This window comes from Heterodontus francisci, chromosome 23, assembly GCF_036365525.1.
Source record: "Heterodontus francisci isolate sHetFra1 chromosome 23, sHetFra1.hap1, whole genome shotgun sequence".
In the NCBI taxonomy this organism is placed as follows: Eukaryota; Metazoa; Chordata; class Chondrichthyes; order Heterodontiformes; family Heterodontidae; genus Heterodontus; species Heterodontus francisci.
This window is the reverse complement of record NC_090393.1, coordinates 55,437,997-55,463,004: the sequence shown is the minus strand read 5'-3', so window position 1 is coordinate 55,463,004 and position 25,008 is coordinate 55,437,997. Positions and strand designations below refer to the sequence as shown.

The 25,008-nt window shown below is 44.8% G+C and overlaps 1 protein-coding gene across 2 annotated transcripts in view; it reads left to right on the top strand.

Annotated features, from left to right (window-relative positions):
- The window catches only part of cdc45 (CDC45 cell division cycle 45 homolog (S. cerevisiae)), a 73,767-nt gene that overhangs the window by 7,592 nt on the left and 41,167 nt on the right, over window positions 1-25,008 (top strand). For both annotated transcript variants that reach the window (XM_068055335.1, XM_068055334.1), the window contains exons 2-4: window positions 12,689-12,748; window positions 13,760-13,852; window positions 15,895-16,032. In XM_068055335.1, the coding sequence (XP_067911436.1) occupies window positions 12,689-12,748; window positions 13,760-13,852; window positions 15,895-16,032 (291 nt within the window). The remainder of the gene's footprint in view (window positions 1-12,688; window positions 12,749-13,759; window positions 13,853-15,894; window positions 16,033-25,008) is intronic.

Here is a 25,008-nt window from a genome sequence, read left to right as displayed (position 1 = left end):
TGGGCTCTATTAGGTGGTTCTCCAGCATGTATTGGATTTCTGCTTTTACCTGGGCCTGTTTCTCTGGACTTAAGTGGTAAGGATGTTGTTCTATAGGAACAGATTCCCCTACATCCACATCATGTGTGGCTAAGTTTGTACATCTTGGCTTATCCTTTTAAATGCTGTGAGTCGCCTTGTTAGGTCGTCTTGTTGGTTTGCATCTAAATATGAAAGCCTAGTGTCCAATCTCCCTAGCAATTCAATATTGCCTAACTGAATAGTAGGAGGTTCAATTTGGGAACAGACTAGGCCTCCTTCTGCCTCATCCTCACTATCCCTTTCATCCTTCACTGTCCCTGCTACCTGACATACCTGTGTTTGCTTATCCTCCTCCCAGCGATAATATTGTTTTAACAAATTGATATGACACAGCCAATTCTTTTTCTGGTGATCTGGGGTGTCAATCAAATAATTTCCTTCACCAGTTCTCTTGACCACTTTATATAGATCACTGAACTGTGCTTTCAATGGTTCACCCTGTAAAAGCATCAATACTAACACTTCATCCCCTGGTAAAATGTTTGGGTCTTGGCATGCTTGTCTGCCCATTTTTTCATGGTTGTTTGGGAAGCTTTAAGATGTTCCTGAGCCACTTTGCAAACTCTCATAAGCCATTCCCAGAACACAGATACATCCCTCTGTTCCAGATAAGGTTCTCATCTCATGTCTGTAAACTAATTCAAAAGGACTAAAACCTGTAGACTCATTAGGTGAATCCCCAGTGGCAAACAAGAAATTCTCGCCCTTTATCCCAATCATGGGGATATTCATGACAGTATGCCCTGGTCATCGTTTTGAGGGTCTGATGGTACCTTTCTAAACGCTCCCTATGTCTGTGGATGGCATGCTGAGGATATTAACTGTTATACCTAAGTTACCCATAACTTCCTGAAACATTTTAGACATAAAATTGGAACCTTGATCCCATTGAATCCCAATTGGTAATCCATATCTAGTGAAGAACTGGGTTAACTTCTCTGCCACTACCCTAGCAGAAATTATTCTCGAGGGAATGGCCTCTGGGAACCGAGTAGCCATATCCATGATAGTGAGTATATATTGGTGTCCCGCTTTTGTTTTCGGTAAAGGTCCTACACAGTCTACTTACACCTGACTAACTGGAACCCCAATAACTGGTATGGGAATTAGTGGTGTCAGTTTTATGGCATGTTCCCACAATCTGGCACGTGTGGCACATTTTACAAAACTGCACCACATCCTTAGAAAGACCTGGCCAGTAAAAATGTTGACTTATACATGCTTTGGTCTTTCCGGATCCCCACTTGTCCCGCTATAAGAACCTCATGCGCTAACCTTATTAGTTCCTGGCTATACTTTGACAGTACTGCTATCTGACAAACAACCGCCCAATCTTCATCCGCAGGTCTGTGAGGAGGTCTCCACTTCCTCGTCAGAATCCCATTTTCAATATAATAGCCTTCTGGAACTCCTTTTGCCTTAGCTTCTGTTAGACCTGGTTGTGCTACCTTATTCAACTCTGGATCAGCTGATTGAGCCATTATCAGAGAAGACTTATTAAACATTTCCTTTGGATTATCCAAATCCCCAAAGAATGTTTCGGATAGCTGAATATCTCTCTGTGGTGCCAATTTTACCTCCGACAATGGAACTTGTTTGGGCATTGTTTGGGTTACTATACAAGAAGGAAAGGTTCCTGGAACCTTTTCCTGCAACTGTTCTGTCTCTTTAACTTCATTTGGTTTTTTCATGGCTACTGGAGAATCTACTACTTTCACTCCGGCCAAATCATTCCCCAGGAATAGGTCTACTCCGTCTACTGGCAAACCGTGGACAACAACTACAGTTACTGTTCCAGACATTAGGTCACACTATCGGTGGACCCGATACAAAGGTACGAGTATCTTCTCCCCGCCAATACCATTCACTATATGTTTCAGTCAAGTCACCTCTTACTCTTCTAAATTCCAGCGGATACAAGCCTAGCCTGTCCAATCTCTCCTCGTAAGACAGCTCGCCCATTCCAGGTATTAATCTAGCTTCCAATGCATTTACATCCTTCCTTAAATAAGGAGACCAGTACTGTCCACAGTACACCAGATGTGGTCTCACCAATGCCCTGTATAGCTGAAGCATAACCTTCCTACTTTTGTATTCAATTCCCCTCACGATGAATGATAACATTCCAATAGCGTTCCTAGTTATGTGCTGTACCTGCATACTAACCTTTTGCAATTCATGCACTAGGACACCCAGATCCCTTTGCACCTCAGAGCTCTGCAATCTCTCACCATTTAGATAATATGTTTTTTTATTCCTCCTGCCAAAGTGGACAATTTCCCACTTTCCCACATTATAGTCCATTTGCCAGGTCTTTGCCCACTCACTTAACCTTTCTATATTCCTTTGTAGTCCCATATGTCCTCTTCACAAGTTACTTTCCTACCTATCTTTATGTCATCAGCAAACTTAGCAACCATACCTTCGGTCCCTTCATTTAAGTCATTTATATAAATTGTAAAAAGTTGAGGCCCCAGCACTGATCCCTGTGGCACACCACTTGTTACATCTTACCAATTAGAAAATGATCCATTTATGCCTAATCTCTATTTCCTGTTAGTTAGTCAATCCTCTATCCATGCCAATATGTTATTCCCTACACCATGAGCTTTTATTTTCTGCAATAACCTTTGATGTGGCACCTTATCAAATGCCTTTTGGAAATCTAACAATTTTGAATACAAAATATATCCACTGGTTCCCCTTCATTCACAGCACTTGTAACTCCCTTAAAGAACTCCAATAAATTGGTTAAACTTGATTTCCCTTTCACAAAACCATGTTGACTCTGCCTGATTACCTTGAATTTTTCTAAATGCCCTGCTGTACCATCTTTAATAATAGCTTCTAACATTTTCCCAAATTTAAAATATGTTGTGATCTGTGGAGAGGTGGGACTCAATTAACAGTGCACTCCTCCCGCCTAGGTCATAACATTTAATTGGGGGCTCACTTTTGCCGGGATAAACCCAACGCTGACAACGTACATTTGTCAATGCTGTAATAATAATTGGAAAAGGGAAAAACAGAACCAGGTTTCTTGTGCAATAAAGTTTACACCACCGGAATGTCTTTAACAGTTGCTGCGACTTTTCTGGAAAAGGAGAATGTATCCCTAAGTGATTTGAGCTAATTAACCAAGGTTAAACTAAAGGATTTGGCAGACCTGCTGGCATTGGAGTTACAACCAGGGGCTAAGAAAGCAGACATGACTGAAGTAATAGCACATTTGCAAATGGAAGAAGAAGAAAGCAAATCAGCTAATAGAATGTTATTGTTTATCGCAAGGGGAATTGAATACAAAGGTAGGGAGGTTATGCTTCAGCTATACAGGGCATTGGTGAGACCATATCTGGAGTACTGTGTACAATACTGGTGGTCTTATGTAAGGAAGGATGTAAATGCGTTGGAGGCAGTACAGAGAAGGTTTACTAGACTAATACCTGGAATGGATAGGCTGTCTTAAGAGGAAAGATTGGACAGGCTAGGCTTGTATCTTTTGGAATTTAGAAGAGTAAGAGGCGACTTGATTGAAACATATCAGATCCTGAGGGGTCTTGACAAGGTGGATGTGGAAAGGATGTTTCCCCTCGGGGTCACTGTTTAAAAATAAGAGGTCGCCCATTTAAGACAGAAATGAGGAGAAATCGTTTCTCCCAGAGGGTCAAGTGGGGGGAAAAGGCAGAGAGGGAGGGAGTGAGTGGGGGGAAAAGGCAGAGAGAGAGGGAGTGAGTGGGGGGAAAAGGCAGAGAGAGAGGGAGTGAGTGGGGGGAAAAGGCAGAGAGAGAGGGAGTGAGTGGGGGGAAAAGGCAGAGAGAGAGGGAGTGAGTGGGGGGCAAAGGCAGAGAGAGAGGGAGTGAGTGGGGGGAAAAGGCAGAGAGAGAGGGAGTGAGTGGGGGGAAAAGGCAGAGAGAGAGGGAGTGAGTGGGGGGGAAAAGGCAGAGAGAGAGGGAGTGAGTGGGGGGGAAAAGGCAGAGAGAGAGGGAGTGAGTGGGGGGGAAAGGCAGAGAGAGAGGGAGTGAGTGGGGGGAAAAGGCAGAGAGAGAGGGAGTGAGTGGGGGGAAAAGGCAGAGAGAGAGGGAGTGAGTGGGGGGAAAAGGCAGAGAGAGAGGGAGTGAGTGGGGGGAAAAGGCAGAGAGAGAGGGAGTGAGTGGGGGGAAAAGGCAGAGAGAGAGGGAGTGAGTGGGGGGAAAAGGCAGAGAGAGAGGGAGTGAGTGGGGGGAAAAGGCAGAGAGGGAGAGAGTGAGTGGGGGGGAAAGACAGAGGGAGTGGGGGAGAAAGAGGGACAGAGTGAGTGGGGGGGAAAGGCAGAGAGAGAGGGAGTGAGTGGGGGGGGAAAGGCAGAGAGAGAGGGAGTGAGTGGGGGGAAAAGGCAGAGAGGGAGAGAGTGAGTGGGGGGGAAAGGCAGAGAGGGAGAGAGTGAGTGGGGGGGAAAGACAGAGGGAGTGGGGGAGAAAGAGGGACAGAGTGAGTGGGGGGGAAAGACAGAGTGAGTGGGGGAGAAAGAGGGAGAGAGTGAGTGGGGGGGAAAGAGAGAGAGAGGGAGAGAGTGAGTGGGGGGGAAAGAGAGGGAGAGGGAGAGAGTGAGTGGGGGGGAAAGAGAGGGAGAGGGAGAGAGTGAGTGGGGGGGAAAGAGAGGGAGAGGGAGAGAGTGAGTGGGGGGGAAAGAGAGGGAGAGGGAGAGAGTGAGTGGGGGGGAAAGAGAGGGAGAGGGAGAGAGTGAGTGGGGGGGGAAAGAGAGGGAGAGGGAGAGAGTGAGTGGGGGGGAAAGAGAGGGAGAGGGAGAGAGTGAGTGGGGGGGAAAGAGAGGGAGAGGGAGAGAGTGAGTGGGGGGGAAAGAGAGGGAGAGGGAGAGAGTGAGTGGGGGGGAAAGAGAGGGAGAGGGAGAGAGTGAGTGGGGGGGAAAGAGAGGGAGAGGGAGAGAGTGAGTGGGGGGGAAAGAGAGGGAGAGGGAGAGAGTGAGTGGGGGGGAAAGAGAGGGAGAGGGAGAGAGTGAGTGGGGGGGAAAGAGAGGGAGAGGGAGAGAGTGAGTGGGGGGGAAAGAGAGGGAGAGGGAGAGAGTGAGTGGGGGGGAAAGAGAGGGAGAGGGAGAGAGTGAGTGGGGGGGAAAGAGAGGGAGAGGGAGAGAGTGAGTGGGGGGGAAAGAGAGGGAGAGGGAGAGAGTGAGTGGGGGGGAAAGAGAGGGAGAGGGAGAGAGTGAGTGGGGGGGAAAGAGAGGGAGAGGGAGAGAGTGAGTGGGGGGGAAAGAGAGGGAGAGGGAGAGAGTGAGTGGGGGGGAAAGAGAGGGAGAGGGAGAGAGTGAGTGGGGGGGAAAGAGAGGGAGAGGGAGAGAGTGAGTGGGGGGAAAGAGAGGGAGAGGGAGAGAGTGAGTGGGGGGGAAAGAGAGGGAGAGGGAGAGAGTGAGTGGGGGGGAAAGAGAGGGAGAGGGAGAGAGTGAGTGGGGGGGAAGGAGAGGGAGAGAGTGAGTGGGGGGGAAGGAGAGGGAGAGAGTGAGTGGGGGGGAAAGAGAGGGAGAGGGAGAGAGTGAGTGGGGGGGAAAGAGAGGGAGAGGGAGAGAGTGAGTGGGGGGGAAAGAGAGGGAGAGGGAGAGAGTGAGTGGGGGGGAAAGAGAGGGAGAGGGAGAGAGTGAGTGGGGGGGAAAGAGAGGGAGAGGGAGAGAGTGAGTGGGGGGGAAAGAGAGGGAGAGGGAGAGAGTGAGTGGGGGGGAAAGAGAGGGAGAGGGAGAGAGTGAGTGGGGGGGAAAGAGAGGGAGAGGGAGAGAGTGAGTGGGGGGGAAAGAGAGGGAGAGGGAGAGAGTGAGTGGGGGGAAAGAGAGGGAGAGGGAGAGAGTGAGTGGGGGGGAAAGAGAGAGAGAGGGAGAGAGTGAGTGGGGGGGAAAGAGAGAGAGAGAGGGAGAGAGTGAGTGGGGGGGAAAGACAGGGAGAGATGGAGTGGGGGGGAAAGACAGAGAGTGAGTGTGGGGCGAAAAGACAGAGTCTGTGGGGGGAAAAGACAGAGCGACAGAGAGAGTGAGTGGGGGAAAACACGGAGAGAGGCAGAGTGGGGGGGAAAGGCAGAGGGTGAGTGGGGCAAAAAGACAGACAGAGAGCGAGAGAGAGGGGGATGAAAAGAGAGAGAGAATGGGGCAGTAAGACAGAGAGAGAGAGAGTGAGTGGAGGGAAAAGGCAGAGAGAGAGTGAGTTTGTGGGGGGGGGACATAAAGAGAAGGAGAGAGAGGGGGGTGAACAGTGAGGGGGGCATAGAGGGGGGGAACACTGAGTGGGGAAAACACGGGTGGGGAACAGACAGAGAGGGATGGAAAACAAATGGGGGGGGGGGACAGAGAGAGAGAGAGAGGGGAGGAACACAGAGTGAGGACAACACAGAGAGCAGGGGTGGGGGGCGACAACACTGAGGGAGGGAGATCAGGATCACTCCTGACAGAATGATCTGCATTGCTACTTCAAGTGTGTGGGCAGAGATTGACTACTTATGCAAGCAAAACCATGCCAGGTATGTCACTAAATCAGTTTTCAATTTAGTGATGAGAAAGTAAGTCAATAAATTAGTCTTCTCATTTAAAGCTTCTTCACAAAAATGCACATTTGTTGTTGTTTTTATTAGTAAGATAAATTTTTAATGCCTTTATCTTTCGAAATTTGCTCACCGGCCCCCTGGGCCATGCAAAAATTATAATGCGGCCCTCTACCCGAAAAGGTTGGACAACCCTGAAATATACCTTTCCCCATTGATCTTAATACACACTGCCTCATTAATTGAAAAAAGACTGAGGGGTGACCTAATAGAGGTCTTTAAAATTATGACTAACTTGCTTGAGTTTTTTGAACAGGTAGCAGAAAGGGTTGATGAGGGTAATGCAGTTGATGTGATGTACACGGACATTCAAAAGGCATTTGCTAAAGTGCCATATAACAGGCTTGTTGGCAAAGTTGGAGCCGTGGAAAAAAAGGGACAGTAACGGCATGAATACAAAATTGGCTGACTGACAGAAAATAGAGAGGTTATTTCGGACTGGAGGAAGGTAGACAATGGGATTTCCCAGAGTCAGTGTTAAGACACTGCTTTTGCTGATCTATATTAATGACCTAGACTTGGATGTACAGGGCACAATTTCAAAATTTGAGTATGACACAAAACTTGGAAGTACTGTGAGAAGGATAGTGATAAACTTTAAGAGGACATAGACAGGCTGGTGAAATGGGCGGACAAATGGCAGCAGAAATTTAATGTGTGAAGTGATTCATTTCAGTAGGAAGAACACGGAGAGGCAATATAAAATAAAGAGTACAATTCTGAAGGGTGTGCAGGAGCAGAAAGACTTGGGGGTATATGTGCACAAATCATTGAAGGTGACAGGGCAGGTTGAGAAATTGGTTAATAACGCATATGGAATCCTGGACTTTATAAGTTGGGGAATAGAGTACAAAAACAAGGAAGTTATGATAAACCTGTATTAAAACACTGGTTTGGCCTCAAATGGAGTATTGTGTCCAGTTCTGGGTATCACATTTTAGAAAGGTTGTGAAAGCGTTAGAAAAGATGCAGTAAAGATTCACGAGACTGTTTCCAGAGATGAGGAACTTTGGTTATGAGGATAGATTGGAGAAGCCATGAATTTATTGAATGGGGGAGCAGGCTCGAGGGGTCGAGTGGCCTACTCCTGCCCCTAATTTGTATGTAAGCTGGGAAGTTCTTGGAGAAGAGAAGAAAAAGAAGATTAAGAGGAGATTTGACAGTGGTGTTCAAAATCATGAGGTGTCTGGACCAAGTAGATAGGGAGAAACTTCCCATTGGTGGAAGGATTGAGAACCAGAGGACACCCATTTAAGGCAATTGACAAAAGAAGCAACAGAGACATGAGGAAAACCTTTTATGCAGCGAGCAATTAAGATCTGGAATGCACTGCCTGAGAGAGTGATGGAGGCAGATGCAGACATGGCTTTCAAAAGAGCACTGAACAATTATCTGAAGAAAAAAAAATTGCAAGGCTCTGTGGAAAAGATGCAGGCATGGGACAATGTGAATTGTTCTTGCAGAGAGCCAGCATGGGCATGATGGGCTGAATGGCCTCCTGTGCTGTAAACATTCTGTGATTCTATGAAATGTTTTGATAGAGTGGATACAGAATGTTTTCATTTGTGTATAACTAGAGGCCTTCAATACAAGATAGTCACGAAGAAATCCAATAGGGAATTCAGAAAAAAAAAATTACCTAATGAGTTATGAGAATGTGGAACTCGCTAGCTACCACAGCAAGTGGTTGAAGCAAGTAGTATAGATGCATTTAAGGGGAAGCTAGACAAGCAGATGAGGGAGAAGGGAATATAGGGTTATGTTGATGGGAGTATGTTTGTAGTATCCTTGGCCTGCTATCCTCACTCTCATTTAGTTAAGTAATTCAAATAGACAACACTTGAACTAACTGCTAGATTGGATAAGCCTGCAGAATTTGGTATGATGACCAACATATGGGCGGCACAGTGGCGCAGTGGTTAGCACCGCAGCCTCACAGCTCCAGGGACCCGGGTTCGATTCTGGGTACTGCCTGTGTGGAGTTTGCAAGTTCTCCCTGTGTCTGCGTGGGTTTTCGCCGGGTGCTCCGGTTTCCTCCCACATCTAAAAGACTTGCAGGTGATAGGTAAATTGGCTGTTGTAAATTGCCCCTAGTATAGGTAGGTGGTAGGGAATATGGGATTACTGTAGGGTTAGTATAAATGGGTGGTTGTTGGTCGGTACAGACTCGGTGGGCCGAAGGGCCTGTTTCAGTGCTGTATCTTTAAATAAATAAATATCTGTTGTCCCAATTGATCTGTATTTTATTAAATCTTTTTGTGGGCAACACTGGCAAGTTTGTATTTATTGCCCATCCCTTCTTGGAAAGAAGGTGTTGAGCCGCCTTGTATTACTGTAGTGCTTGTAGTCACGAAGCTCCCACAATTATGTTAGGTAGAAAATTCCAGGATATTGGGGCGGCACAGTGGCGCAGTGGTTAGCACGTCAGCCTCACAGCTCTAGCCACCCGGGTTCGGTTCTGGGTACTACCTGTGCGGAGTTTGCAAGTTCTCCCTGTGACCGCGTGGGTTTCCGCCGGGTGCTCTGGTTTCCTCCCACAGCCAAAGACTTGCAGGTTGATGGGTAAATTGGCCATTGTAAGTTGCCCCTAGTGTAGGTAGGGAATATGGGATTAATGTAGGATGAGTATAAATGGGTGGTTGTTGGTCAGCACAGACTCGGTGGGCCGAAGGGCCTGTTTCAGTGCTGTATCTCTCTATATTGACCCAGTGATGGTGAAAGTAGATGAGATATGTCCATTTGGCGTGATGATAAAAACATAGAAAATTTACCACACAGAGGCAGCCATTTGGCCTATTGTGTCTGTGCTAGCCAAAAAAGAGCAATCTGGCCTAATACCACTTTCCAGCTCTTGGTCTGTATTCTGTAGGTTACAGCACTTCAAGTGCATATCTAAGTACTTTTTAAATGCGATGAGGTTCTCTGCCTCTACCACCCTTTCAGGCAGTGAGTTCCAGACCCTTCAACTCCCCTCTAATCTTTCTGCCAGTTATTTTATATCTATGTCCCTAAGTTTTTGTCCTCTTTTCTAAGCGAAATGGGTTCTTCTATACCACTCATATCTAGGCCCTCATAATTTTGTACACCTCAATTAAATCTCCCCTCAGCCCTCTGTTCCAAAGAAAACAACCCCAACCTATCCATTCTTCCTTAGCTAAAATTCTCCATCTCTGCAACATCCTTGTAAATCTTCTCTGCCTTCTCTAGTGTGATCACTTCCTTCCTGTGAGCAGCACTGTATGTAGGACTCTCACTGTGGCCTAACTAGTGTTTTATACAGTTCTAGCTTAACCTCCTTACTCTTGAATTCTGTGCCTCAACTGAAAAAGGAAAGTATCCTGTATGCCTTCTTAACTCCCTTATCTAGCTGCCCTGCTACTTTCAGGAATCTGTGGGCATGCACTCTAAGGTCCCTCTGTTCATCTGCACTTCAGTATCTTACTGTTTATCGTGCATTCTCTTGCCTTGTTTGTCCACCCAAGATGTTCCCAGGACATTGTTTTGTCATTCTCGGTGGTGGAAATTATAGGGGAGGCAGGTGATGTTGCAATAACCTTGGTGAGATGCTGCAGTGCATTTTGTGGTTTTTAATTACAATAGCCACAATATGCGAATTATGGCATGGGTATATGTTGAGTCCACTGGCAGGGGCACTGATCAAGTGAGTGGTTCTTTCCTGAATGACGTTGGGCTCATTTAGTGTTGTTGTGGTAACACTCATCCAGTGAGTGGTGTTTATTACATCACATTCCTGAATTGAACCTTATGGAGGCTTTAAGAAATCAAGATGTGAGCTATTTCTTCCAGTGTACTCTGCCTGCTCCCGTAGCTGTGCTGTTATGGGTGGCCCAGTTAAGCTCTTGGTCAGTGGTAACCCCTGAGATGTTGATGTTGGTGGTGAAGGTTAGAGATAGATAACTGGGCTTTCTCTTGTTTGAGCTGATCATTGTCTGGCACTTGTATGGTTGCAATGTTACTGAAGGTGGCATGTGCTGCTTCTGTGCCATTCAATATCTGGAGGGAACTGATTGAAACTCGGGAGGAAATAAAATAAATTGTTTACAAGGACACAAAAATGGGGTTGAGGTACAGACCAACCATGACCTGATTGAATGATGGAACAGGTTTGAGGGGCTCAATGGCTACTCCTGTTCCTATAAAGTGAATAAATGAAAGGATCACTGCATGGGATTTGACTTGCCTCTGGTTGCCTTCTATTTGGGACTTTCAGATACTCAATCTAGTTGATTATGACAGCAACAGTAACATAGGATAAACAAAATGTAGCAAAACACTCATCAAATGAAATACTGCTTAACAGTCAATATTTTGCTGCCTTCCCTTTCATGTTCAAAGCCATATGTAAACCATTACCCTTGGTTAATAACTGTGTAAAGGTTTGTATATTCCAATAATGCCACCTTTCAGCACTTTTCTCCCTTATTTGGTTGGCCAACTAGGAACTTGAGTTGAGTGGCAATTTCCACCCTCTAGTGCACAAAGCCATATGTTCAAATCGTTTGAAATAAAGCATGGAGCAAGACCTGGACGACATTCAGGCTTGGACTGATGAATGGCAAGTAACATTCGTGCCATGCAAGTAAATGACAATGACCATCTCCAACAAGAGACGGTATAACCACCTCCTCTTAACATTCAGTGACATTACCGTTGCCGTATACCCCTCCATCAGCTATTGTCTGGATTGGATGGCAGTCAGAGGAGATCAAATACTCATCAGTTTTATGCTTTTTTGGGGATGTGTGCATCACTGACAAAGCTGGCGTTTATTTCCCATCTGGTGGAAAAAGTTTATCTACTGTAATGAAAGTTAACATGCTACTATGTAGTCATTGCATATGTGACTGCACAGGCAGGGAATTTGGGTTCGATAGGTATAACAGATTAGAAGTGACATGTTCTGGTTATAACTAGAGGTCCTTCTACCTTACTCCTGATGCCTTGTATTAAATAGATGAAAATGGTTACCGCTGGAACATCTGGTACTGTAATGTTGCAATAAAGGTTACAATAGTTTTTTTGTAAATCAGGGGCTCTCACAGTTCTCCTGTTATCCTGATAGTACTCAACGGCTAAGGTGGAGATTTTCCTCTTCATCAGTTATATTTGAAGGAAAGTCATCATCATCAGAATTTTTGTCATTTTGTTTTGGGATACCTACCTTTTGTGTGGACATCGACATTCATTTGCAGCTGTTAATAGTACTGGATTGAGAAACCTGTTTATGTGGGACCTGAGTGCCATTTTGGAGATTTGCCTGGTGAATAGTAGTGGCAGCATTCAACATTTTGTGCCTTTGGAGTTTTGGTCAGTCAGGGGTTCATCTGCTCACCTGTTCTTCTGGCATATTGGACTTGGCCAACATGTGAGCTCACAGTCGACATAAGTGGGACAAAACTTTCACTATGGACCACTGACTGGCAAGGTCTAACTTTGTTGTATCCTCTGTATGATGTTTAATTCATAACCTTGTTTATCAATTTTTTACATTGTGGTCATTTTGTGAATGCTGTTCTTTTGTTTGGTTGATCCCAACGTGGATCGTAGCACTGCCCTATTAATTTATTTCAATATCTCAAGCAAATTCCCCCTTAACCTCTATATTTCATATGTTATTGAATACAAGTTTACTTTCTGCAGAACTTTGGGTGTAGGACATCTTTACAGGGAAGCTAATATTGGGGATAGGCACACGGTGTCCCAAATTTCATAATGCTTCATGCTAATGTGTAGAAGAATTGAAGTTATGGGTTTCAGTCTCGGTCAGCTACCTGGAATGGATTTAAGTGACTTTTTTGAGATGGGGATAAGAGTCTATGTGTGCTTCTTTCACCTGTGTTCAGCAGTGCAATGATATTAGCAGATATATGGATGCAGTAAGTAAGTTTGCAAATTGCAAGCACTTGCTGCTGAATCTGGGTCACATTTAAGTAACCCTGCCACTGTATGTATGCACATGACAAAACTCAGCCTTGTGAAGGGGGTCATACTGAACTTGTGTTTTGTTTTCCAGAGGGTATTATTGCTTGTTGCCTCAGATGTTGATGCACTGTGTGCCTGCAAAATCCTTCAGGTGAGTGGTGCTGAATATCACATTCACTAATCCATGTTGGAGTATTGAGATTTTCTTTGTGGTGGTTTTGGTGTGTTCCCTGCACAAGTTTTATAGAGCAACCTGATACCAGAGATGTTCGGCAGTGGATCTTTCAATGGGAGGTACCAAACCATAGGATTCGTTTTGTTATTCTGAGGGCAAAAGTGGAAAGAGTTATGTAATATTTCTTCGCAGTCTGGCTCGTTAATCAGAACTCCTGAATGGAACCATAATATTGGAGAAGGGTTAGGTGGGAGTGATTGCTCCCTGTCTTCTCCTTCCAGACATTTTGAACTGTTAACACCTCCTGCGACTGGAGTACAAAAGTCTATGGACTCTTATTTGAATTTGTGGATAAAACCTGTTGGTTGTTTGAAAAGCCCACTGACCCGATCATTAGATGGCAATCATCTCATTGGCCCAATTTTGATAGATCCCTATTATTTCCAAAGAATTTTTATGCTTCAAAGTGCCATTGTAATGGTAAAAGTGATTGAGGAACTTGTCATACTGTAGGGCCTGTTGATTACAGCCATGACACATTATAAAGGGAATAGCTTTGTCACTCCTCCATCCTTACAAGAAATGCAATGTAGATATGGTACAGCATTACTCAGAACTGGTACTTTTCCATATGGCCTTTTACTGATGAGGACCTATTGTCTGTTGGCTTGTCCTGCCTTGGTGCGTACAAATTTTATATATTGATTTTACTCTCCTGATATGTTTTCTACAGGTGCAATTTGTTTTTGCATAGAGTCCCTGAAATTCTGCACAGTATGGCGAGGCGGGGAACATGATGGGTTCTGGCAGGTCCCAATCCAACTTCATAGAATGTCAGACATTCTACAAATCAAAACAAAAGTCTGCAAGATTTGTTTCAGATAGTGGAGGAAAGCCAGGAGAGGAGCTAAAACCAGACAAATTGAGGAAAGATATGATGTTGGAATAAAGAAGTCTGACAGTGTGTCTGTTTATATTTCCATCCAGGCCCTTTTCCAGTGTGATCATGTTCAGTACACTTTGGTTCCAGTGGCTGGATGGCAAGACCTGGAGACAGCATTCCTTGAGCACAAAGAACAGGTATGTAAATTCCCACTGAACATCTGTGGGAGAATGGTAAAGAAGACCTGCTATTATATACTTTTCCAATCCATAAATATTTAGGTCTGTGTCTAGCTGGAAGGGACAATTAATGATTAAATTCTGATAGGGCTCCTTATCCTAAGATAGTATGATAAATAGAGGAATTTTAATGTAATAGTTGCATACAGTGTGAAGAGGGGGTTTTACTGAATAACTTATACGAAACATTCCTATTTTATATTGTGGAAAGTTTTATACTACTGCACATACTTGTAATATATTCTTGTATATATTAAGAATTAGTATCTAAGCAGTAAGCAGCAGGGAAAAATATAATGGAATGACTCAGGACGTTAAACAGATAATTGCCACTGAGCTCTTTATCCTAGTAAAGAGTAACATCCCTTATTCTGCATCATGCTTTCTCATTGCAGCCAAAAACTGATAAGTGGCAAGTAGCATTCGTACCACACAAGTGGCAACAAGAAAGAATCTAACCATATCCCTTTGACATTCAACGGCATTACCATTGTTGAATCCCCACAACGTCAACAACCTGGGAGTTACCATTGACCAGAAACTGAACTGGACCAGCCACATAAATACTGTGGCTACAAGAGCAGATCAGAGGTTGGAAATTCTGCAGCGACTAACCCATCTCCTGTCTCCCCCAAAGCTTGTCTACCATCTGCAAGGCAGAAACCAGGAGTGTGATGGAATACTCTCTGCTTACGTGGATGAGGGCATCTCCAACAACACTCAAGCTGGACACCATCCAGGACAAAGCAGCACGCTTGATTGGAGCCCCATCCATTACCTTCAACATTTACTCGCTCCACACGGCGCACAGTGGTAGCAGTGTGTACCATCAATTAGATGCACTGCGGCAACTCGCCAGGCTCCTTTGACAGCACCTTCCAAACCTGTAACTTCTACCACCGAGAAGAACAAGAGCAGTAGGCGCATGGGAACATTGCCACCTGCAGGTTCCCCTCCAAGTCACACACTATCCTGACTTGGAAATTAATATGCTTTCCTTCATTGTCACTGGTTCAAAATTCTGCACCTCCCTCCCTAATAGTACTGTGGGTGTCTCTACACCACAGGACTGCAGCAGTTTAAGAAGGCGGCTCATCACCGTCTTCTCAAGGCCATTAAGAATGGGTAATAAATACTGATCTTGCCTGCAATCCCCACATCCCATGAACGAATTTAAAAAAAACTCGTCAGTATGATGAAAATTGACATAAAAAGCTAATTGTATACTACTATGTGAACTGCTGTCACCAGGATGAGTTAAAGCTGGTAATTAAACTGAGTCTGTTATATGTGAGACTACTTGAAGCTGGTCCTCTTCCTGATTTGTATGTGACATATGACCGATGTGTTTACCCTATTTGCCACTTTATTCTTCTGTTTGGTGTCTACCTTTCTTCCTGCATGTAAACTGTTCTAGGATGTTTTCTTTGCATGTGGGATACAGAAATAGATGTTTGTTGTTGTTGTACATAACAAACTCAACAACAACTTGCATTTATATAGTACCTTTAACATAGAAAAAAGTCCCAAAACCCTTCACAGAGACAAAGATTGACACCGAACAAAAGAACGAGATATTAGGACAGATGACTTGCAGCTTGTTAGAAGAAGTAAGTTTTAGGGAGTGTTTTGAAGGAGGAGAGGTTTAGGGAGGGAATTGCAGCTTGGGACCTCGACGGCTGAAGGCATGACCGCCGGTGGTGAGGTGAAGGAAGTAGGGGATGTACATTCGTTAAGGAATTGATAGTTCCTGGAGGGTTGGCAGGCTCATTAATTTTATGAAGCTCTTTGGTATGTTTCAAAGTGAAAGCTTGTTGTATCATTGCAGGTCGGTGAGAACTGACATTGGGAATAAGCAGAGTGGTTTCTCACAAAAAGTACAGAGGGGTAGTTTACTTCTGCATGTAGATGTATTTTAATGTAGTATTGTTCTTCTGGCACTAAATCCACCTGTGCCTGCAGAATCCAAACCACTCAATCTGTAACTTTCCTGTTTGCAGTTCAAGTATCTTGTGTTAATTAATTGTGGTGCTAATCTGGATCTCTTGGAGACGTTGCAACCTGATGAGGATACTGTCTTCTACGTCTGTGATACCCATAGACCCATCGATGTCATTAATGTCTATAATGATACACAGGTAAGTCTGGCGATCAGATTAGTTTCTTAAACTTGTTATAAACAGATTTCTATGGGTAAATCATGGGACTTGAAATTTTACTTCCTGCCCTACCCATGTATAAGATTTTCTTTTGGTTGTTTGTTCTCTTTATCAAAGTGAAGCACGATGTTTGGGGGATTGGAACGTTTTCCTGCTGATTCCACATTTAGCACTTAGAAATTTCACATGAGGAATAGCTTGGGCCAGAAGCAGAGTGAAACCTTCTTCTATTGTGCCCTAGAAATGTGGCATAACCCCAGCTGCACTAATATTTTATATATTTTAAATACTAACCTGTCTTTTTGGCCTTTTGCTGTGAGATTTTCAATTATTCTTCATTTCTACACACACCATCGGACTTTTGGATAGTTTGATGTGTTCAGAGAAAATGGGAAAATGTAATTGTAAAACTCCGGATAGTTAGTACAGCGCATAGTGATGCCACTACCAAATGCATCTTCCCCTCCCTTCCCCTGTCAGCATTCCGAAGGGGTCATTCCCTCCGCGACACCCTGGTCCACTCCTCCATTATCCCCAACACCTTGTCTCCTTCCCATGGCACCTTTCCATGCAATTGTAGGAGGTGTGATATCTGCCCTTTAATCTCCTCACTATCCAAGGCCCCAAACACTCCTTTCAGGTGAAGCAGCGATTTACTTGTACTCCTTTCAATTTAGTATACTGTATTCACTGCTCACAATGCGATCTCCTCTACACTGGGGAGACCAAACGCAGATTGGGTGACTGCTGTGCTGAATACCTTTGCTCAGTCTGAAAGCATGACCCCTAGTTTCCTGTCGCTTGCCATTTCAACGCACCCCCCCCCCCCTCTGTAGATGCCCACATCTCTGTCTTGGGCTTGCTGTAGTGTTCCTTTGAACATAAATGGAAGCTCGAGGAACAGCATCTCATTTACCGATCAGGCACGCTACAGCTTGCCGGACTGAATATATAGTTCAATAATTTCAGAGCATGACAGGCCCCCCTTTTTTATTTTTAGTCTTATTTTTTCTTTTAGTTTGTTTCATCATTCATTTTTTTTTCCATGTGCTTGCCCACTGTTTTTTTTCATGTTTGTGTTTTTGGACAGGGCTGTTCATTATTCTGTCATTTAACACCCTATCTGCACTAATGCTTTGTCTTTCACCACACCATCAACACACCCTTTGTCTTTGCTCCATGACCTTCTTATCAGTTATTCTCTGTGGCCCTCTGTCCTATCAACGTCTTCCCTTTTGTTATCTTTTGCCCCACCTCGCTTTATTTGCTTAAATCTATTACATTTCTAACCTTTGCCAGTTCTGATGAAAGGTCACTGACCTGAAACGTTAACTCTGCTTTTCCCTCCACAGGTGCTGCCAGACCTGCTGAGTATTTCCAGCATTTTTTATTTTTATTATGATATCCTGTGCCTCCTGCAATCATGGTCTTATCTCAAGGACAACATATTTACATAGATGTAGACTGCTGAGTTGTACAGCTTCCAAATCAACATTGCCATGCATCCCATCATGCCCTGGGTCCCCACAACTACAGTGCTTCCATCTTTTTTCTAAGACTGTTAACGTATTCTAATGCTAAATAATCAACTAATATTTCCCTACTGGTCCTACTTCATACACTCAGCAAAGGGAGTGTACCAACTGAAGTATTCTCATGTGGTACACCCATCTGCATTGACTCATCCAGTACATTGCTGGCATCAATCCAAACCAAGTCCCTGAAGTATTGGGTCAGTATGCCTGTTCTAATATCTGTCTAAGGCTTTAAAATGCAATACTCTGGCTATTGTCATTTAAAATGCTTTATCAAATTTGCCTTGGATGCACATACTGCTCTCTTTTTTTTCTGCATTATTCAGAGTAACTAAGACAACTGCACTAAATCTGAAATCCAGCCATGCCAGACGCTAAACACAACCGCACCACCTGTTGCTAAGGCAACACTGCCACTGTGAACTGACAGGCATTGGATTATTTTAAACAGATTTCAGCATTGATCATTTTACTTGTTCTTTGGTGCTAAGGATTCACCGATTGTTTGCACAAATTGGCAAAGAATGCTTCATAATAGTCATTTATGGCACAGAAGGAGGCCATTCGGCCCACCGAGTCCATGCCGGAGGACAAATCTGAGGATAAATTAGTTTCTTCCATGGTAAACATCTATTTTGTAATTTGGACTCCCCTCAGTCAGTGATCCTTTGGCTCAGGGATGCTGAGACAGTATTGCTAATGCAACAACTGAGCCATTCCAAACTCTTGTTTGAGATAGTCAAAAGTGGTGTATAAATCTCCGAGAAGTGCCCAAAAAATCTCGAAAGGAGCCGTATTTTGGAATGCCAGCAATCTACAGTGGTACAATGAGAGTCTAAACTGTATGATTATGACCTAACATCCTTTTCATTGGCGGTATTAGATTTTTGGACCTATACCCTTTTTTTCTAGATTGTTTTAGCTTCTGAATTTTAGATTGCTATCCTAATTGAGTTTCAGCTCCCTTTGCCTTTTGAGGCTTGCTTTTTGGGTACGCTTTCAGTAATGCAACAAGGATAACAAACAGAACAACCTCTCTGTTGATTGCTTTTAGTCACTGAAATGTCTGCATGAGTCCTCTCCTTTTCAACAAAGAACAATCAACTTAAAAGGTTGTTTTGAGTTTAAATTCTCGTGTTTCTGTCTCTCTCTCTCTCTCGCTCTCTTTGCGTCTCCCTTCCCTTCGGTCTCCCACCTCTCTCTCCCCCCACCCCCATCTCTCCCTCTCCCTCTCCCTCTTGGAGACCGGAGGCAGAGAGAGAGAGGAACACAGCCGGAGCGGAGGTTTAAAAAACACGCCAAAAGCTGACTGGGACAGTCAGCGAGAGAGAGCGAAGCACGGTATGACATTGAGAGAGGAGTACGGCGGGAGCAGCAGGAGCAGAGCAGGGAAAAATCAAAGTGACATCAGAGTGACGTCACAATCAACAGTGAAAGAAAGGAAACCGAGAGCTGCTGGGGTGAGTATACAGGTAAGCTTTTAATTTAACAATTTAAATCAAACATAGCATCAAATATCACAGGCAAGCAGATAGGTGAATGGTTTAGGAAGAAGCTACCTGTTTGGTGAGTAGCTGGTAAGTGATTAAGGTCCATTCTAATCCTAACGTTTAAAATTTTTTTTCCATTCATGCATGGGGTCTGGGTGTCGTTGGCGAGTCCACCATTTATTGCCCATCCCTAAATGCCCTTGAGAAGGTGGTGGTGAGCTGCCTTCTTGAGCCATTGCAGTCCATGTGGGGTAGGTACACCCACAGTGCTGTTAGGAAGGGAGTTCCAGGATTTTGACCCAGCGACAGTGAAGGAACGGCGATGTAGTTCCAAGTCAGGATGGTGTATGACTTGCAGGGGAACTTGCAGTTGGTGGTGTTCCCATGCATTTGCTGCCTTTGTCCTTCTAGTTGGTAGAGGTGGCGGGTTTGGAAGGTGCTGCCTAAGGAGCCTTGGTGCGTTGCTGCAGTGCATCTTGTATATGGTACACACTGCTGCCACTGTGCGTCAGTGGTGGAGGGGGTGCCAATCAAGCGGGCTGCTTTGTCCTGGATGCTGTTGAGCTTCTTTTGCGTTGTTGGAGCTGCACCCATCCAGGCAAGTGGAGAGTATTCCATCACACACCTGACTTGTGCCTTGTAGATGGTGGACAGGCTTTGGGGAGTCGGGAGGTGAGTTGCTCATCACAGGATTCCTAGCCTCTGACCTGCTCTTGTAGCCACAGTATTTATGTGGCTGGTCCAGTTCAGTTTCTGGTCAATGGTAGCCCCTAGGATGTTGATAGTGGGGGATTCAACGATGGTAATGCCATTGAATGACAAGGGGAGATGGTTAGATTCTCTCTTGTTGGAGATGGTCATTGCCTGGTGCAAATGTTACTTGCCACTTATCAGCCCAAGCCTTGATATTGTCCAGGTCTTGCTGCAATTCTACACGGACTGCTTCAGTATCTGAGGAGTCGCGAATGGTGCTGAACATTGAGCGATCATCAGCGAACATTCCCACTTTTGACCTAATGACTGAAGGAAGGTCATTGATGAAACAGCTGAAGATGGTTCGGCCTAGGACACTATCCTGAGGAACTCCTGCAGTGATGTTCTGGAGCTCAGAAGATTGACCTCCAACAACCACAACCATCTTCCTTTGTGCTCGGTATGACTCCAACCAGCGGAGAGTTTTCCCCCTGAATCCTATTGACCTCAGTTTTGCTGGGGCTCCTTGATGCTATACCCGTGTCAAATGCTGCCTTGATGTCAAGGGCAGTCACTCTCATCTCACCTTTTGCATTCAGCTGTTTTGTCCATGTTTGAACTAAGGCTGTAATGAGGTCAGGAGCTGAGTGGCCCTGGCGGAACACAAACTGAGCATCACTGAGCAGGTTATTGCGAAGCAAGTGCTGCTTGATAGCACTGTCGAAGACACCTTCCATCACTTTGCTGATGATTGAGAGTAGACTGATGGGGCGGTAATTGGCCAGGTTGGACTTGTCCTGCTTTCTGTGTACAGGACATACCTGGGCAATTTTCCACATTGCTTGGTAGATGCCAGTGTTGTAGCTGTACTGGAACAGCTTGGCTAGGGGCGCGGCAAGTTCTGGAGCACAGGTCTTCAGTACTATTGCCGGAATATTGTCAGGGCCCATAGCCTTTGCAGTATCCAGTGCCTTCAGTCATTTCTTGATATCACGTGGAGTGAATCGAATTGGCTGCAGTCTGGCATCTACGATGCTGGGGACTTCAGGATGAGGCAGAGATGAATCATCAACTCGGCACTTCTGGCTGCAGATTATTGCAAATGCTTCTGCCATATCTTTGGCACTGATGTGCTGGGCTCCCCCATCATTGAGGATGGGGATATTTGTGGAGCCACCTCCTCCAGTTAGTTGTTTAATTGTCCACCACCATTCACGGCTGGATGTGGCAGGACTACAAAGCATAGATCTGATCTGTTGGTTATGGGATCGCTTAGCTCTGTCTATTGCATGCTGCTTACGCAGTTTGGCACGCAAGTAGTCCTCTGTTGTAGCTTCACCAGGTTGACACCTCATTTAGTAACGGAGCAAGTGATAAGCTTAATAAAATATATTAAAAAAAGGAAAATAAAATAAATAATTGAATAAAATAATTAAGTAGTTAATGAAAACTCATTAAGGATGGCAGGGCAGGCGATGTGTCATGGCTGCAGCATGTGGGAGCTCCTGGATGCCGGTGTGATCCAGGGCAAACATGTCTGCAGTAAGTGTTTGCGGCTCGAAGAGCTTCGGCTCATTGAACTGGAGTCCAAGCTGCAGACACTGCGACACATCAGGGAGGGGGAAAGTTACCTGGACATTTTGAACCAGGAGGTGGTCATGCCCGTTAGGATAGGGTCTTCTGATTTGGTCAGTGGTCAGGGACAGGAGAACATGGCTGCAGCTGTGGCAGGTAAGGGGACCCGGAGGGCAGCTGGAGCCTCCACCTTAGCGATTGTCCAACAAGTTTGAGGTTCTTTCAGCTTGTTTGGATGAGAGTGGGGGCTGTAGGGTGGATGAGAAACCTGACTATGGCACCATGGTACAGGAAGCCATTCAAGTGGAGGGAGAAAAACGGAATGTAGTGGTAGTAGGGGACAGTATAGTTAGGGAGATTGACACTGTTCTCTGCAGCAAAGAGCGAGAGTCCAGACGGCTGTGTTGCTTGCCCGGTGCCAGGGTTCGGGACCTCTGCTCAGGGCTGGAAGGGAACTTACAGATGGAGGGGGAGGATCCAGTCGTCGTGGTCCATGCAGGTGCCAACAACATAGGCAGGACAAGGAAAGAGGTTCTGCATAGTCAGTATGAGGAACTAGGCGCCTAGTTAAGAAGCAGAACCTCAAAGGTAATAATCTCTGGATTATTACCAGAGCCAGGTGCAACTTGGCATAGGGCAAATAAGATTAGAGAAATTAATGTGTGTCTCAAAGACTGGTGTGGTAGAAGTGGGTTCCGGTTCGTGGGGCACTGGCACCAGTACTGGGGAAAGGCGTGGCTCTACCGTTGGGACGGTCTACACCTGAACCATGCTGGGGCTGGTGTTGTAGTGAGCCGCATAACTAGGGAAGTAGAGAGGGTTTTAAACTGAATAGTGGGGCAAGGGATCAAATTTGGGAAGATATGGTAAATCAAGGAGTAGAGACAAGGCAAGAGAGAAAGGTATTAATATGGAAAATGATACTGTGACAGGAGGGGACAGAGCGTATAAATCTAAGAGTAAATCAACAGATAAGGCTAGAGGTTACAAAAGTAATGAAAGGACAAAACTAAAGGCTCCGTATCTGAATGCACGTAGCATTCGAAACAAAACTGATGAACTTAGAGCGCAAATAGAAATAGATAAGTACGATCTGATAGCCATTACAGAGACATGGCTGCAGGACCACATAGATTGGGACCTGAATATTGAAGGGTACGTGGCATTTAGGAAGGCCAGGAGGCTAGGAAAAGGTGGAGGGGTAGCTCTGTTAATTAATGATGGTATTAGCGCAATAGAGTTGGATGACCTAAGTTCAGGAGACTAGGATGTAGAAGCAGTTTGGGTAGAGATGAGAAATCAGAAAGGCAAGAAGTCACTTGTGGGAGTGGTGTACAGGCCACTTGATAACCACACTGTAGGGCAGGGTGTAAAGGAAGAAATAATGGAAGGCTTGTCAGAAAGGTACAGCGATAATTATGGGGGATTTTAACCTACATATAGAATGGAAAAATCAGATGGGCAGAGGTAGCCTTGATGAGGAGTACATAGAATGTTTTCGGGATAATTTCTTGGATCAATACGTTCTGGAGCCAACCAGAGAGCAGGCTATACTGGACCTGGTATTGTGCAAGGAGATGGGATTAATTAATGAACTCTTCGTTAAGGCGCACCTAGGTAGCAGTGATCATAATATGATTGAATTTTATATTCAGTTTGAGGGAGAGAAGAGTGGGTCCAAAACTAGTATTTTAAATTTAAATAAGGGCAATTATGAGGGCATGAAAGCAGAGCTAGCTACAGTGAACTGACAAATTAGGTTATGGGATAGGTCAATAGAGATACAGTGGCAGACATTTAAGGGGATGTTTCAGAATACACAGAATAGATACATTTCAACGAGAAAGAAAAATTCCAAGGGTGGGACCTGCCATCCGTGGTTAACTAAAACAGTTAAAGATAGTATCAAACTTAAAGAAAAAGCCAATAGTTGCACAAAGATGGGAGGCAGGTCAGAAGATTGGACAGAAAATAAAAAACAGCAAAGAATGACTAAAAGATTGATAAGGAAGGTAAAATTAGAGTACAAGAGAAAGCTAGCTAGAAGTATAAAGTAAGAGTTTCTATAGATATTTTAAAAAGATAAGAGTTAACAAAGTGAGCATTGGTCCTATAGAGTGAGTCTGGGGAATTAATAATGGGTGATAAGGAGATGGCAAATGAATTGAACAGATATTTTGCAACGGTCTTCACTATTGAGGATACAAGTAACATCCTAGTATTAGCTGTAAATCAGGAAATGGAAGGGAGTGCGGAACTCCAGAAAATTACAATCACCAGGGACGTGGTACTGAACAAACTGTTGGAGCTGCGGGCTGACATATCCCCGGGTCCTGATGGACTTCATCCTAGGGTCTTAAAAGAAGTGGCTAGTGAGAGAGTGGATGCGTTAGTTTTAATTTTCCAAAATTCCCTAAATTCAGGGAAGGTTCCGTTCGGTTGGCAAATAGCGAATGTAACTCCTTTATTCAAAAAGGAAGACAGAAAGCAGGGAACCACAGGCCAGTTAGCTTAACATCTGTCTTACGGAAAATGTTAGAAGCAATTATTAATGACCGTTACAGCCGGGCCTTCAGAAAAATTCAAGGAAATCAGACCGAGTCAAACTGGTTTTGTGAAAGGGAGATCATGTTTAACCAATTTATTAGAATTCTCTGAGGGAGTTACATGTGCTGTGGATAAAGGAGAACCGGTGGATGTATTGTACCTAGATTTCCAGAAGGCATTTGATAAGGTACCAGATCAAAGATTATTGCAGAAAATTAAAGCTCATGGTGTTGGGGGTAACATATTGGCATGGATGGAAGATTGGCTAGCTAACAGGAAACAGAGAGTAGGCATAAATGGGTCATTGTCTGGTTGGCAAGATGTAATGAGTGGTGTGCCACAGGGATCAGTGCTGGGGCCTCAGCCTTTTACAATTTATATAACTGACTTAAATGAAGGAAGCTTTGGTTGCTAAATTTGCTGATGACACAAAGATAGGTAGGAAAGTAAGTTGTAAAGAGGACATATGGGGCTACAAAGGGATATAGATAGGTTATGTGAGTGGGCAAAGACCTGGCAAATGAAGTGTCATGTGGGAAAGTGGGAAATTGTCCACTTTGGCAGGAAGAATAAAAATGAAGCATATTATCTAAATGGTGAGAGATTGCAAAACTCTGAGATGCAGAGGGATCTGGGTGTTCTAGTGCATGAATCACAAAAGGTTAGTATGCAAGTACAGCACGTAATTAGGAAAGCTAATCGAATGTTATTGTATATTGCGAGGGACGTAATCACTGACCAACGCAAACAAATGGACCGCTGGGTTGAGCACTACCGAGAACTGTACCCAGGGAGAATGTTGTCACTGAGACTGCCCTCAATGCAGCCCAGCCTCCACCAGTCATGGATGAGCTGGACATACAGCCAACAAAATCGGAACTCAGTGATGCCATTGATTCTCTAGCCAGCGGAAAAGCCCCTGGGAAGGACAGCATTACCCCTGAAATAATCAAGAGTGCCAAGCCTGCTATACTCTCAGCACTACATGAACTGCTATGCCTGTGCTGGGACGAGGGAGCAGTACCCCACGACATGCGCGATGCCAATATCATCACCCTCTATAAAAACAAAGGTGACCGCGGTGACTGCAACAACTACCGTGGAATCTCCCTGCT